Source organism: Phragmites australis, chromosome 24 (assembly GCF_958298935.1).
Source record: "Phragmites australis chromosome 24, lpPhrAust1.1, whole genome shotgun sequence".
In the NCBI taxonomy this organism is placed as follows: Eukaryota; Viridiplantae; Streptophyta; class Magnoliopsida; order Poales; family Poaceae; genus Phragmites; species Phragmites australis.
The window spans coordinates 4,617,295-4,631,925 of NC_084944.1; the positions used below are offsets into that span (position 1 = coordinate 4,617,295).

A 14,631-nucleotide genomic window follows, 5' to 3' on the forward strand; every position below is an offset into this window, starting at 1 on the left:
TCGACATCGCGCTTTCGCTTTACAGTTCCCTGCCTGCCTTGTTTATTCCACACTGTGTCCGTCGTTGTTGTCTACAGTTATCACCCATGTCAGGCAACATCAGCCGGTTTAAAACTTTTTTAGATAATGGAATAACACATATTCAAGCCGTTATATTCAGAGATGTACGAAGCTGATTATTATTCCACAATTTTTACTATGATATAGACTGTATCTACCACATAGATATAGTTCATCAACTAAGCAAATAAAATTTAATGAATAGATAATGTTTGGCCAAGATATCCAACCCGTTCAAAGCTTGTTTGTCTTAAATAATCTTAGCTTTAGTCAGGGATGGCAAGGGATATCAAAAGGCAGTACAACCAAATTCCAGTTCAGGGGATACCAATGCAGTTGCACATATAGAATTGATACACTGGTCCACAGTCCACTTTGGCAAGGCTGAAATATATACACCCATGTTGCTCAGTAATCGATACTTCGACTTCCTGACAAGTTAAATCAGCAGCCTTGTTATCTTGGCCTGATGCGACTGGCGCATCGAAAACAAAGCTACACAGTCACAAAAAGAGTCCATGAATCATCCGATGAGGTAGACGCTGTACGTCGTCAATGGAACCCATCATTCCTCGCGAAAAAAAAAAGCAAGGAAAGCAAGAGCTCAGCTACTCCTACTACACGATCGTCTAGATGTAATCTTGGTTCGATTTCGACGCGTGTGAGAAGCTTCAGGGACACTCGTTTGACTAATATCGGTCACATCCTGTTCCGTTCCTCGCTTTTGTTTACTGACCACTCATTCACCACAGTGTGTATTGTAGTGTGTATCGGCATCACTCAACCACCGTTAGGTAGATATAATATTTATGCAATGTATTTTTCTCTCTTTTCCTGCTTTCTCTTGCTTTTCTCTTTGAGCAGCCGGATGCCTTTATTCATGACATGCACCGGCACATCAATGGAAGCCCACGTACGCGTCAAGGCGTCTGATGAGGAAAACGTGCTTGCACTGCAGCAAAGGGTGTCTCTCCCTGCCAATAATGTTCACTACACGCTAAACGTAGATAAACATTGTCCCTTGACTAACGTCTAGACGTGCTAGACACATAGATTGGACGCCATGTTCTAGACTAAATTGGACGTTAAGCTCTCGACTAGCATCTAGACATCGTTTAGACGTGTATACGAACACCGTTGACTGCAACAAAGAAACAGCGTCTCCGTTACATGCTACCTTCCAGTTTGTTATTCTGCAGCATTGAAACGAAATACTCCCTAAACTAATCTAGCAGATTTATGTACTAGCTATAGTATATACTATGCCAAGTTGCCAGCATCTCTCCGTTAAGAAACCTTAATCCTCCCGCGAGTGGTTGCCCGATTTGTCAACACACGAAATTATTGTGTCCAGACGTACGTGCTCCGCAGTAACAGTCAGCTTGGAGCACCGGAGGCTGTCTGGCACACCCGGGCCCGTTGTGACACGAACGAGTTCGTACCATCTCGTGGCACGGCCTCCGACGGCGTGACGCGGAGCGGCGGCGGGGAGCCACCGCATGGCGTAGGCACCTCTGCCGTCTCGCCGCGCAGTGGAGCGGTGGCTGCAGCGTCCCGATCAAACTCACGTGCCCGCGCACGAAAAACGCCCGGTCCGTCCCGTCCCGTCCCCTCCCACGGCACAACCGCCGCGCTCCGAACCCAAGCAACCCGCGCCGCGAAAGCGCAGTAAAATAAGCGGGAAAGCGCAGCCCCTGCCCGCACACGCGACGCGCAATGGCACCGGTGGCGTTGGGGGCAGGTGGAGACTTCACGTCCCCGCCTCCCCCCTCTCCCGTCTCCTTCCCCCGACACGCGCACACATAAACACCTCTGCCTTCGCCTACAAGCCTCCCCAGCAAGTCAACCACCTTTCCACCTCCTCGCGTGCGTCCCGCAGTGGCGTGACGCCGTGGTGCGCCTCCTATATAGACAGACGCGCGCGCGGGTCTCTGCAGCAAGAAACAGAGGGGGGACACGCACGCACGGCGCAGACAAGGCAAGCAAGGCGAGTGGAGCTTAGCGTGATCTTGCTTCGCCTTTGCTTGTGTCGCGGAGAAGCAGCGGGTGGTGTACGTAGCTGCTGCGGTTGGAGTTTGGCCATGGCGGATCACCAGAGGATCCACCCGGTGGACCTGGAGGCCGGGCGGAAGCCGTCGGCGCCGCTGGTGCCAGAGGGCTCGTTCCGGTCGGACAAGGGCGATCCGGCGCAGCGCGCGGACCACCAACAGCGGCGAGGCTACGGCCAAGGCCACTTGCCGCCCCCGCCGCGCCGCGTCGCGCCGCCTGTGCCCCCGCTGCCACCGCCGAGGCGGCATCGCCGGGGCTGCTGCTGCCGGTTCATCTGCTGCATAATCGTGACCGTGGTCGTGCTCGCCGTGCTCGCCGCGGCGGCGGTCGGCGCGCTGTATCTGGTGTTCGACCCCAAGGCGCCGAGGTACTCGGTGGACCGCCTCTCCGTGTCGGCGTTCCAGGTCGACCCGACGACCCTGACGGCGCGCGCGGGGTTCGACGTGACGGTGACGGCGACGAACCCGAACGCGCGCATTGGCATCTACTACGAGCCCGGGTCCAGCCTGGGCGTGTGGTACGAGTCCTACCGGCTGGCGCGGGGCGCGCTGCCGGCGTTCTACCAGGGCCACCGCAACACGACGGTGCTGGCCCTGGCCATGGGCGGGGACGTGCAGCTCGGCAGCGCGGTGGTGACGGCGCTGCAGGACGCGCAGCGGACGGGCGCCGTGCCGCTGGTGTTCCGCGCCGACGTGCCGGTGCGGGTGGAGCTCGGCACCTTCAAGCTGTGGAAGGTGACGTCCAGGGTGCGGTGCGATCTCGTCGTGGACAGGCTCATGGACGTGAACAGCCCCATCAAGATCAAGGCCAGCAACTGCAAGTTCAGCTTGAAGCTGTGAATTTGTGATCGATTCATTGCTTTGTTCTCGATTTCTTTGGGTTTGTTGGATTCTTTTGGCCGAGTGCCTATTTGCGCAGGTGCACTCGCGCGCCACCGTGTCGTGTTCATCTCGTGTATGTACAGGTGATACTCCAGAGGAATAATATGCACGACTAGATCTTTATTTAGAGTTCATTTCACCATTTTCATTTGCTCTACGAGAAGAGATGTTTAGAACAGTTGAACAACTGACTGTATCATGATAGGGGAGAAGAGTGGGGCCGAGATGTCAGTGTTTCACTACAAGTAGCTTTGGTAATGGTAGGTCCAGGATCCTGATGTGCGGTTATTTACAACTTACAAGTGCACCAATGCTCAACTGCTCTACCTAAAAGTGAGGTGGAGTGAAGAAAGTGGACTTCTGCCATGGCTGCAAGTCAATACAGTTCACCTGCTCCGTGTCTCCAGCATAACCAGAATAGCAATATATAATAAGGCAACGTATCATGTGAAACCCGCTGGCCGCTTCGATCCAAATCCAGCCATAGAGCAGGGCAGCGGGATCTCTTTGCTGTTTCTCGTCTGTGCGCATCGTCCGAGCGTCACGCCGTCAGCGTCAAACAAAGACTCGTCCCCAACCGACCCCATCACACGCGCCAGACTACCCCAGACGCGCTCAAATCCCCCGGTGCCGCCCATCCCTTCTCTTCCCGACCAACAGCCAGCGCCGCGTTACTCTTCCCTTCCCTTGCCTGGTGGCGCCCTACTATTCCCTCCTCCCCGGTGCCCAAATCATTGCTCGAAACAATGAGACGCGGTGTAACAGCCCAGATAGCTTAAGCATGTCATTAAGCATCGTAAGCATTAGTGGCATCATGCTTAATTGTTTTGATGAATTATAAACATGCATTTTCATATTAAACATAATTGTGAAAATCAATGTTAATTGGTACATTGTTAAGTAACTCAAAATATTGTTATACAACATAGTGTTGGAAACAAATTTAGAAATTAGTCCATGCAATATGAAGAATATAAATGAATTTTCCCAAATTTTTTAGAATTATTTTGAAGGTATAAAAATTACCACAAGTTAGAAAAGCTAGCATCTTTGGAGGATTTTAGTTTGAAATTGGCTTAGGAATTATGGGTCAAACCAGTTAAAATGGGTTGCATATGAATTGTAGTTTCACATAAAATTTATCCCATAATTTTTGGACTACGGGAAGATATTCTTTTGAATAGAAGAAGTGAACATGATATTTCCTTTAGTTGGTCACTGTTCATCGGCCCCACATGTCATCCCTCTCTCTGCCTCTCACCTCTTCTCTCAGCCGAGCTGCTTCCAGAGGGTGGCGCCGACGTTGCTGACTTTGGTGGCCATGCCACATCATCGGAGAAGCCGACCACGGCTCTGAGCCTTCGAGAGGAAGCGTTTGTCGTCCTTATCCCCCCCCCCCCCCTTCCTTTGCTGCTCTCCACTTTCTCGTTCGGCCAAGTCCAGAGCAGAGCACAAGCACGGCAGCACACCACCGTCCAAATTCATCGAAGCCCTGCCGTTGTTGAGCCCTCCCAGCCACCAGCAAGCTCAAGGAACCTCACCGAAACCTCCTCCGTCACTTCCCTGGCTTGTCCCGCGCGGATTGAGCTTGGTCACGCCGTGTTCCTCGTCTCCGGCGCACCCACTTCGCACCTCATCGTCAGCCTGCCGGTTCAAAGCTCCTCTACTCCAGCCAGCTACATGGTGAGCTTCACCTCGCTCGCCACTACCTTTTGCGCATGCTCTTTTACCTGTGGCCCATCACCGGCATGTCCCTCCTCGTGCGACTATGCGCCGTCGCTCACTTGCGCTCGCTGCCGGCCGGGCCACTGTCAGGCCTGTCGAAAACTAGTCGTGCTGTTGGATCCACATGCCTGTGTAGATGCTGTACGGGTGCTCGTTCGGCTCGATTGCGTCGTCGTTTAGCCGCCAGTGAGCCGAGCCGTGCCGCCGCCGTACTGTTTTCCGCCGTGCGCTGGCGCTCGTTGCCTTCCGGCCATCGCCGTCGACGACGTGTACACCAGTCGAGTTTGCGCATCTCTACTGATCGTGTTGCCGTCCTCCCCAGCCACCGGTGTCGTGCCGTTCGCCATCGGCGAACCGCGCCAGCGCCGCCATCGTGGCCGGCCTGGGCGGGGTTCGATTTTAACCCGTGGTCAAACCAGCCGGGCCCACTGTCAGCCTCACTGGCTAGCCGGCCAGGTGTGCAAAAAGGATTTCGGGCTATTTTTTATTCGGATATTCCAGAAAATGCGAAATGGAATTTTGGTTCAACACATAATTCGGCTGAAACTTGTAAAATACATAGAAAATTGTATATAGCTCCAAAAATCATGAAACCAATTTTGTTAGGTTTATATGATCATTATATACATGTTAAAAATACTGGGAGATATGAAATGTGTATTTAAATTGCATGGGTTAATAAAATAGGTTTGAGCTTCATTAATCCATAATTAAATATTGGTAGCTCCAAAATTGATGAAATAAATTTTGTAAATCTTGTTAATTTATGCCCTGTTCAGTAAAAATGCACACACTCATGCTAAGCATAGTCAATTTTCTAATTAGGGCTAAGCTTTGTTTTAAGCTTAATTAATCAGGAAATGATTGAATACTTAAGATTAATCCAAATGAAGAAAATTTTGAGGATTTAAAACTCATGTCATGATGCACTGCATCTCCACCTTGCCGTGCACTGTGGAGCATCCGTCATTGCATGCTATTCGTGCTCATCATTGCATGCGTTCTTCAGTAGTGAACGAAGAATTGGAGCGTGATGCGAGTGTGATCGAGGTTGACACCGAGGCACACCATTTCTGCGAGTTCTGTGCAGGAAGTATCGGACAAACCCAAGAGCAGCCAGGTAAGCATTTAAGCATACTGCACCCTTTGTTCAAATTAAATGAAGCCTAAAATTGATAAATTATGCTTTATGTATGTTTGCGTGTGTTGAGTCCAGTGTCGGGTTGATATGGGTAGAACCTATGTTGATGCATTATCTCTACCTTGATTTATTGATGAATTCTTATCCTTGTAGCCTTGATGATATAGTTGGTGTCTAGCTTCAAGGATTATTCGAAATGCTTAGCAATGCTTAGGTCCTCGGTAGAAGTCGAGCGACGGTGCTACCGTTGTTCGCGAGCTTAGCGCTTAGTCACTGTTTACAGATACAAAGATGAGGTTGAGATGGATGGTTGAGATGTGAGATTGAGGCGAGATATGTGCGGTGTTAGAGGTATATTCTGCCCAGGAGGAGTCCTCTGGGTAGTTCGGGAGAGGAGCCCGAATGCCATAGACCGCTTGCATCGTTTAAGGTCGTCCGTCGATATAGTTGGCTCTAGCACTTACCGTACTCACCACATGCTGATCTAATGGTAAGGTAAGCTGATTATCATATGTCGTGCCGACACTTGCCTTGCGGCTTTATGACGCGTAAGAGAAAAAGAAAAGGAGAAGTAAGGTGGTGGGGAGCCGGATGTGTTCAGGACACGCTCTCGGTAACCCCGGTGCCATAAGGGTATTGCAAGTGGGTGGTTCGGGTATGAGAAAGGTTGACTCGAGTACCCTCTTGTGTGTACTTTTGTGAGTAGCACAAGTCATATGGTCCTCAAGTCGTGTGGGTAAAATTGTACCCCCTACAGGGTGTAAGAACAATTCGAATTACCGCGCTCTCGATCATAACGTGCTATTATTTCATTTGTATCGGTCGTAGAGTTTATGAATGTGGGATAAAGTTACGGTGTGATGGTTTGGTTGGTGGTTTGTCGATGAGGTACTATGGTTACTATACATGCATGTTTAAGTTGTGGTTTACAGGGTAGAAAGGTAGTTGTTTTTGGAGTTAAGTATAGCTGCTCACACATATGTGTCTAGGTTACTTACCGCATATGTTTTACTTAACCTTGTAGCCTACTCTTGCTAATAGCTCAATGCATAATCCTTGGAGTCGAGCAAAGTATATGTGCTCTATATGGTTTAAGTCTTGCAAGTACCTTCGTACTCATGCCTGCACTTTCAGGTTCTGCTGGTGAGGGTGATGCGTTGTTTGGCTACTTCGTGCCCGCCGATGCAGGTGGTGGGCAAGAGTAGTGCATCCTACTCTGGTGAGGCATAGCTTTTGGCGTGGAGCCTAAGGGCATATGGTTCTACTCTCCTTTTGCTATTGTTAAGGCTTTTTTTCTTCGCTGCATAGTTCCTTTTTATGTAAACTGTTGCAAATGGTTGCATGCTTAAGAACTTGTAATATAACTTTAATTACTCGCTCTTTCTTAAGCTATGTTGTGATGTACATGTTGGAAAGGCATATGTTCCGATCTTGGTCACAAAACACATGCCGGGACTACTAGAATAGTATTCTGGTTAATCACTGAGGTTGTGATTATGAAGAATGATCCTCCTGATGATTAATTAGAATATTGTTTGGACGGTTCCTCACATGCGGCGGCGACCCAGAGATCCGGTGGTGGCAGGGGCACTGCTGGTCCCGCCTACTCCAGTCGCAGAGGCCTAGGGATCTGGTGGCGACGGCGGTGCTGCTGGTCCCACCCGCTATGGCCGCGGTGATGCTTGCTAGTCAGAGACAACTCGTCCCCAATGCGCTTGGACTAGCGACGATTGAAGGCAGGCCTAGGGATCTGGTGACAACGGCAGCACTGCTGGTCCCACACACGGCCGTGATTCAAGCTCTATGGCTAGGACTTGCCACATGGTAAGGCATATCAACTTTCTCCTAGAGTGATTCTCTGTTCCATTTTATAGTATATTTTCCTGAACTTGCTTGTGTCTGTGAATAGAACCCGGCGAGGCAGCAGAACGAAGCAGCTAAGATGGTGAATCCAAAGCCATTCCCATAGTGGGATGTGGGGCGGGGGCAACTAGCTCAATGGCCAGGGCGCTGAGTTGTCCATGACGGCGCTACAGCTCTCACCTCAGCTGCACGAATTCAAGCTCCAGCCGCTGCAGCCCAACCTTCAGGATGCCAGCCTTTGGGGCTACGTTCATCGACTGTGGTAAGTCTCTATCGGCCTCGTTTATAGCTGCTGAACTGTTGAACAGACGAGTGCTGAATTGTTGAACAGACGAGTGATGAATGCATCAGAAATTTTTAAGTCTGAAGGAAAAAGATGTCACATACTGTTTGGAATGTGTTGGATGGTTGTGAAACTGAATGATCTTACCAGCTTCACTCGTATCTGCAGATTCCTCTAGACAACGATGAAGCCCAGATGCAATTGAGCAGCTGAATGAGGATGTTCCACTTCTCCACCTGAATCTGTTCTAGAGCTTTAGTAGTTCAGTCTGACTAGCTGGAAATAAAAATTAGTACACTTCGGTGTTATCGTGTTGCTTGCTATGCTTCACGTTTGTAGACGAGTTCTTGATCTATCTGTGTGCTGTCAAGAACCGCTTCTACGTTTGTACAGATTCTGTACCACATTGTACAGATTGTCAAAACTAATGTATCAGTTTGTATAGATTATGTATCACATTGTACAGATACTATTCATGTTCGTGAATAAAAGAGATGGGAATTTTTAGAAATACTTATTTAGCCTGATACATTGAGTTGTTGTAAATAAACTTCTCTATTTTGGTGAAGATGAACATATTGATGCAAGAAAGATGCAAGACACAAACAAACAAGTTAAAACCTGATACTATATATTTTGAACACAAACCAGACTAAATTCACTTGTTAGGGCACAAACTAAACCTAATACTATATATTTTGAATACATTATCATTCAAGATTTTCTTTACTTGGACAGGTGCGGCTATCATGAAACCCCACTTGTTTGCATGTCTTGCATTAGTGTGCCACTTTTTTGTTAGCTTCTTTCTTCTTCTTTTTTTTGAACATCTTGATTCATCTCCTTCGCCCTTTTAATTCTCTTGCTTCTTCCCCTCGAATTAATATCATTTGATGAGTGTATGTTGACTTCGGTAGAAATGTTGCATCCAATAAAAGTCTCGTATTCCTCTTTCTAGTTTGCTTAACAGCCGGAACCATATGTTGTAGAGGTGACTCAAGGTTGAACACACTCGAGGTTAAGAACTCAATTCCTTCAATTGAGTGCTTAGGCATTTGAATGAGATCTTCGAACTTATTGCGTACAGTAGAAATATTCTTTCTCATTACTGTATCCAATAGATCAATGGGCTTCTTTTCTAGTGGATTGCCTTGGTCATCATGAATACTCTCCCTACAAAGAAAATAAGTGCCCTCAGTCATATTAATTTCAGATGTCTATGAAACAATTTGTTAAGCGTATTTCTACCTTTTGCACATTTCCCCCATCTTTCGTAATGTAGTATGCGGAAGCTCGTTTTGATTTTCACCTTTCAGTACTAGAAAAATATGGTGACATTGGATACCTTTTGAGTAAAATAACTTGCACGAACATTCAGCTATCATGGTTTCCGTTTCGTAACGGACCTCCCTAACCTTAGCAGGGCCATCTCTAAGGGACACAACTTTTGCATTGCCATCATGTGTAATGCCTTGAACTCAACAGTTGTCTCTTGCGGCAATAACTTCACGCTGAAATTGCTCAAGTACTGCATATGTGAATACTACACTTCCTTGTTTCTCCATTGCCCACGGTGTCATAAGTTGAGGTGTCGTATGAATGCTAGTGTTGTCCGCCACCAACTCCTCCTGTCGTTGGCATTGTAAAGATGTATCAAATCTAAGCCAGAACTCAACAAAAGCCAGCTTGCGATGAATGAAACGGTTAGAAAACGAATTTGCACTTTCCAGCCTTGACGTGGTTCGGAGAATGCCTGCTAAAGATATGTCTATAAAATAAGTTGGTATCCATGACTCTCGAATGTCAAATCTGTTAGCAAACCACTCGTTCCCCTCTAGCCTAAATTCTAAAATGATAGAAATCCATTGTGACTCAAACTCAGCCAGGGTTTCTGATCCCCAAACACACAAGTTTATCCTATTCCAAAACTCAGGGTCATCTCTAACTGCCGGACCAACCTTTTCGAGCACTTTTTCCATTATATGCTACATGCATAACCTTTGAACCGTCCTTGGAAGAACTGCAACAATAACATTTGCTATGCTCTTAGCTTCATTAGTGATGATGAGTCTAGGTGCTACCCCTCCCATTGCTTTAAGGAATGTCTCAAACAACCAAATGTATGAATCAGTCTGCTCATTTGTTAAGAATGCAACACCAAAAAACACACTTTGCAAGTGGTGGTTGACTCCCATAAATGGTGCAAAAATCATGTTGTACCGATTAGTGGTGTATGTAGAATCAAAGGATAATATATTATCGAAAATACCATAGTTTTTGCTACTTGTTGCATCTGCCCAAAACACATGCACCAACTTACCCTGATCATCTACGACAAAGTCATAGAAAAAAGCTGGATTGACTTCTTGCTTTCTAGCTAGCTGGGCCACAAACATTTGAGCGTCTGCGTTCCAAATTTTATACCTTAAGTCATGGTAGTAATTCTGTAACTCCCTCTTTGTGCATCCAACATTCTCGAACCCACCCTCGCAGAGTTGAAGGAGCATGTATACCTGGGAGGTGCCTATGCTTGATTTGTGGCATGTGTATAGTGTATTCTTTGCCCTCTCACTGACTTGACGATTTGATCTAATCAAATGAAGTTTATCAGGAGACACAAGACCATGGTTGTGTTGTTCAACCCATGAGTCTATCTTGTAGGTGTTATCACCGCATAGCCTGGCGAAGATATACGCTTGACAACCATATCTACTAGCCTTCATCTTATGCCTTTTCTTCGAGGGATCAACATTATCATTACCCTTTTCTTTGAATCCTTCCCTATTGCACAAGATGCTCTTGGTTCGTACAACTGCATTTTGTAACTTCTTTTGCTGCCCAACACAGACTCCAAAACCCACACGGTATGCATAGGACTTGTAGAATTTCTCCACAGCCTTAATACCTTCAAATGTCATACTTTGTGGCATGTGTACTTAATCCATCCTCATTCATTAGATGCATTTGCAAGGACTCGACTGATTCCATCTCTGCACATTTAGGCACACGATAAGCGACTTAAAACAGCAACCATGAAGTATCTTTCACACTTACAAATACCCTTAGTGAAAAATTGGATATGTAGAAACTATCATTGAATTAAGGCATGCACTGAATTAAAATTACCTTCAATGGTTCACTGAATTAGAAACGTTGATACGTAGAAACAAAGAGCCTCCTTGCTGCCGTCCAATCGCCAGCACCATCAGGCGTCGCTGCTGTAGGATTTCCCTCCTCGGGTTGCTAGCCGCTGTGCCGCTGTTCTCTGAGACTCCGATGGCCACTATACTCCGAGGCTCCGATGGTCACTACTATGCTCTAAGGCTCCAGGTTGCGCGGCAATTGCCGTCGAACGACCAGCTCCGATCGTCGCCAAGACCGGCAGGGACCATGGGCCAAGTCTCTGTTTGGTGAAGGGGTCGGTTGGGGACGGGTCTTTGTTTGACGCTGACGGCTTGACGCTCGGGTGTGCGCACAGGCGAGAAACAACGGAAAGATCCTGCTGCCCTGCTCTATCGTTGTATTTCGATCGAAGCGGCCACGATGAGCGGATGCAGAGATGCAGCGGCGCAGCCGGTTTCACAGGAGATGCTACCTATAATCAAGGAATTAAGCCATAGTATACTTGATTGAGATGGTAAAGATGTATAATGTTTTACATATCCGTGCATTCTTGGTCTCCCTAAACGGAAGAATACATCAAGTCATACCCAGTTTACCTGCCCCGAGTCTCAACTCTCAACACGGATACTACCCATAAAAGCCACAACCATTGACTACAAGGAACAGAGAACTTGTGCAGGTCTGTGATATGTGTGTTCTCAATTTGTCTGAATTTTTCTTTTTTGCAATGAATCTTTCTAAAAGTTACTCACTGCAGTCAAAAATACTTGACGTTTTGGACATAGTATAGCCTTTGATGCGTAATTTTAACCACTATTTTCAATAAGAATATATTTATATAATCCAATAAGCTTATGATATTATGAAGTATATTTGAAGACAAATCCACATGTATAACTTTCATATTTTAAAATTAAATATTTTAAAAATTATTGATAGTTAAAATTATAAAAATTTGATCAAATCTGGTTCAAAGTGTCATATATTTGTGACCGAAGGGAGTACATGAACGGAAATTGCAGCGGATTAAATCCCTACATGCAAAATAACATTTGATACTTTTAACAATTTCTTGGGTTACAATTAATCTGTGATGTTAACTTTTTTTCCAAGAAAAAAAAATCTGTCGGTAGCTTCTCCAGTACTAACGCGACGTCGTGTCGTGGTGTCCATGCATGATGCATCAATTGGATCAAAATTTTGGCAGCTCCAGATTAATCCTAGCCGTTGTTTACGCAAATCGGACGGCTCCGTAGGCCTCCTTAGTGGCAATCGTACCGCGATCCAACTACAAACCCGACCCAAAAACGGCCGGATAGATAAAAAAAAATAGAAAAAAGAAAAGAAGAATTCCGCAAGGGAAGGAGGCAGCAAGAGGAGGACGAGGCGGCGGCGGCAAAAGGGAAGAGGACGAGAGGTGATGGCGAGGAGCGATAGCTGCTTGGCGCGCGTGGGCGCCGGAGTCGCCATCGGCGGCGCGGTCGGCGGGGCCGTCGGTAACCTCCCTCCCTAAAACCCTAAACCCTAGCCCTGTGTCGATCCACGCGAGCTGGATCAGTTTCGCCCTTGGTTGCTGTTGGTTGAAGTAGATTGGGGTGCGGTTTGAGGGATCTTCTCGAGCTAGTCGCTGATCCGGGTGTTTGTCTGCTGGTTTGGGGCTCTGCGGCCTCAGATGTATGAGACGGACGGCTCTTACAGTTATGTTTGTTAGGAATTGTTGAGAGTTCTTGTCTTGGTAGGAGTTTCTGGAGGTGGAAGTAAGGTGATGCGTCTGGAATGACTAGAGAGATGCCTTAGTTGATGGAGTTCGTTTGCCCAATCGCTATGCTTTAAGGGCTGCTGCCGGTTTGGTATGCTGCTTTGGTGAGTTTGCTGCTGGTTGTTGGGAGTTTGGGACTAGGGATGAAACAGGTGAGATTTTTTATGTTGCTTTTGACTGAATCACTCTACTTTCAAAAGGCTCTGAAGGCCAGTGTGGAATTTTAGTTGCCGATTTGGACTTTATAACGGAAAGATAACAGCGTTTTGACATTGTTTGTACATCGTCTGATTGGTATTTTCTGTTGAAAAGTTATAGTTTTACTTGGCGGTTTTGTACTTTTCTCGCGGAGAGAATACATGTCGGATCTGGGTTGAATATGGTGGTTGTTGTATTTGGCTCTGGCGCTCCTACCTGGCTAGTCATTCCTTTTGAGTTTTGTGAGGCAGAAACGACGCTCCTTCGGAATGTTTTGCTTTTATAAGCATTTTTCCTGGCGTGTGTTAAAGGACCAGTGCTTTACGATTGGTGTCCAACGCGCTTGATTTCTTTGATTCTTCTGTGCAATAACTCCTATGCAAGTGTTGATCTCAAGATGTAACTCTAACAGAAATTTGCTTATAATTAGTTCTCAAAATGCTCTGGGCCCCACGTGCTTCCTAGTATATGAATATCAAGAATAGAAATGGCATGTTTTTCGTTCATTCTGCTGCTGTAGGATATGAATATCAAGTTAATAATTGGCATGTTTTTCTTTCTTTCTGCTGCTGTAGGATATGAATATCAAGTTAATAATTGGCATGCTTTTCTTCTTTCTGCACAGGTGCTTGCTATGGGACTTTTGAGGCATTCAGATACAAGGTATACATACAATGTTCCCTTTCTTATATTCAAAACTTCTTTATGGTGCATTTCTATTTTTATTCCACTTTCAATATTTGGTCTTGTGGCATTCTTGACGAACTATGTTAGGAAATTATTAGTTATTGATGCCTCAAATCGGTAAAAGTGAAGTAAATTGATTATCCCGCCCTTCGAGATGCAAAGGATCTATCTTCTAAGCATAACACTGTATCATATCCTGGTGCTATGTTGTTTTTCCGTTAATTCTTGATTGCACAGGACATATCATCAGTTAGATATTATCCTGGCACTAAGAGCGCGGGACCTCAGGCTGCATCCAATCCTGGAAAACTAACTTTTAATGAGATATATCATTTAATTTATCTTGAGCTAGATTTGCTGTATGGAACTCATGGCGTAATGCAGCTTTTGTTGGTTTAATTAACATGAGGAATTTACATAAAGTTCAGAGTTCATATTTTTTTGGTGTTATTGTGAGTGCTAATCACTAATCACTGTGCCATTTTGTTTCATAGATCCCTGGGTTGCTAAAGATCAGATACATTGGGCAAACCACAGTTGGCAGCGCTGCAATTTTTGGGCTTTTCTTGGGAGCGGGGAGCTTGATTCACTGTGGAAAATCGTACTAGTCTGTGTCCCAAGTTTTTTGAACACTACCTCAGTTGACGGGCTTCAGAGGATTCTACATTTTGAGCACTGCCCGGGATGGCCTCAAAGACTGCCAGTGAAAACATTTATTTGGCGTTTATGTATAATTTAACAGCTAATAGCTCAGGGTTTGAAAGAATAATCAAGTTTTATTATTTACTCAGTCTTGATTTGCTGGTCTTTCTGGTGTGGAAATAAAATTCATTTTTCATCTGACGCATCTAGCTTATTACTC

General features: G+C 46.2%; 2 protein-coding genes across 2 annotated transcripts; both read left to right on the top strand.

Annotated features, from left to right (window-relative positions):
* Positions 1-1,749: 1,749 nt before the first annotated feature.
* Positions 1,750-3,113, top strand: LOC133907361 (NDR1/HIN1-like protein 6). The gene has a single exon (XM_062349384.1). It carries the CDS (start codon positions 2,142-2,144, stop codon positions 2,946-2,948), a length of 807 nt encoding a protein of 268 aa, XP_062205368.1. The 5' UTR covers positions 1,750-2,141; the 3' UTR covers positions 2,949-3,113.
* Positions 3,114-12,435: 9,322 nt separating this feature from the next.
* Positions 12,436-14,612, top strand: LOC133907366 (uncharacterized). The gene is made up of 3 exons (XM_062349391.1): positions 12,436-12,621; positions 13,708-13,745; positions 14,264-14,612. The coding sequence occupies exons 1-3, from the start codon at positions 12,546-12,548 to the stop codon at positions 14,375-14,377; spliced, it is 228 nt and encodes a 75-aa protein (XP_062205375.1). The 5' UTR covers positions 12,436-12,545; the 3' UTR covers positions 14,378-14,612.
* Positions 14,613-14,631: the final 19 nt, after the last annotated feature.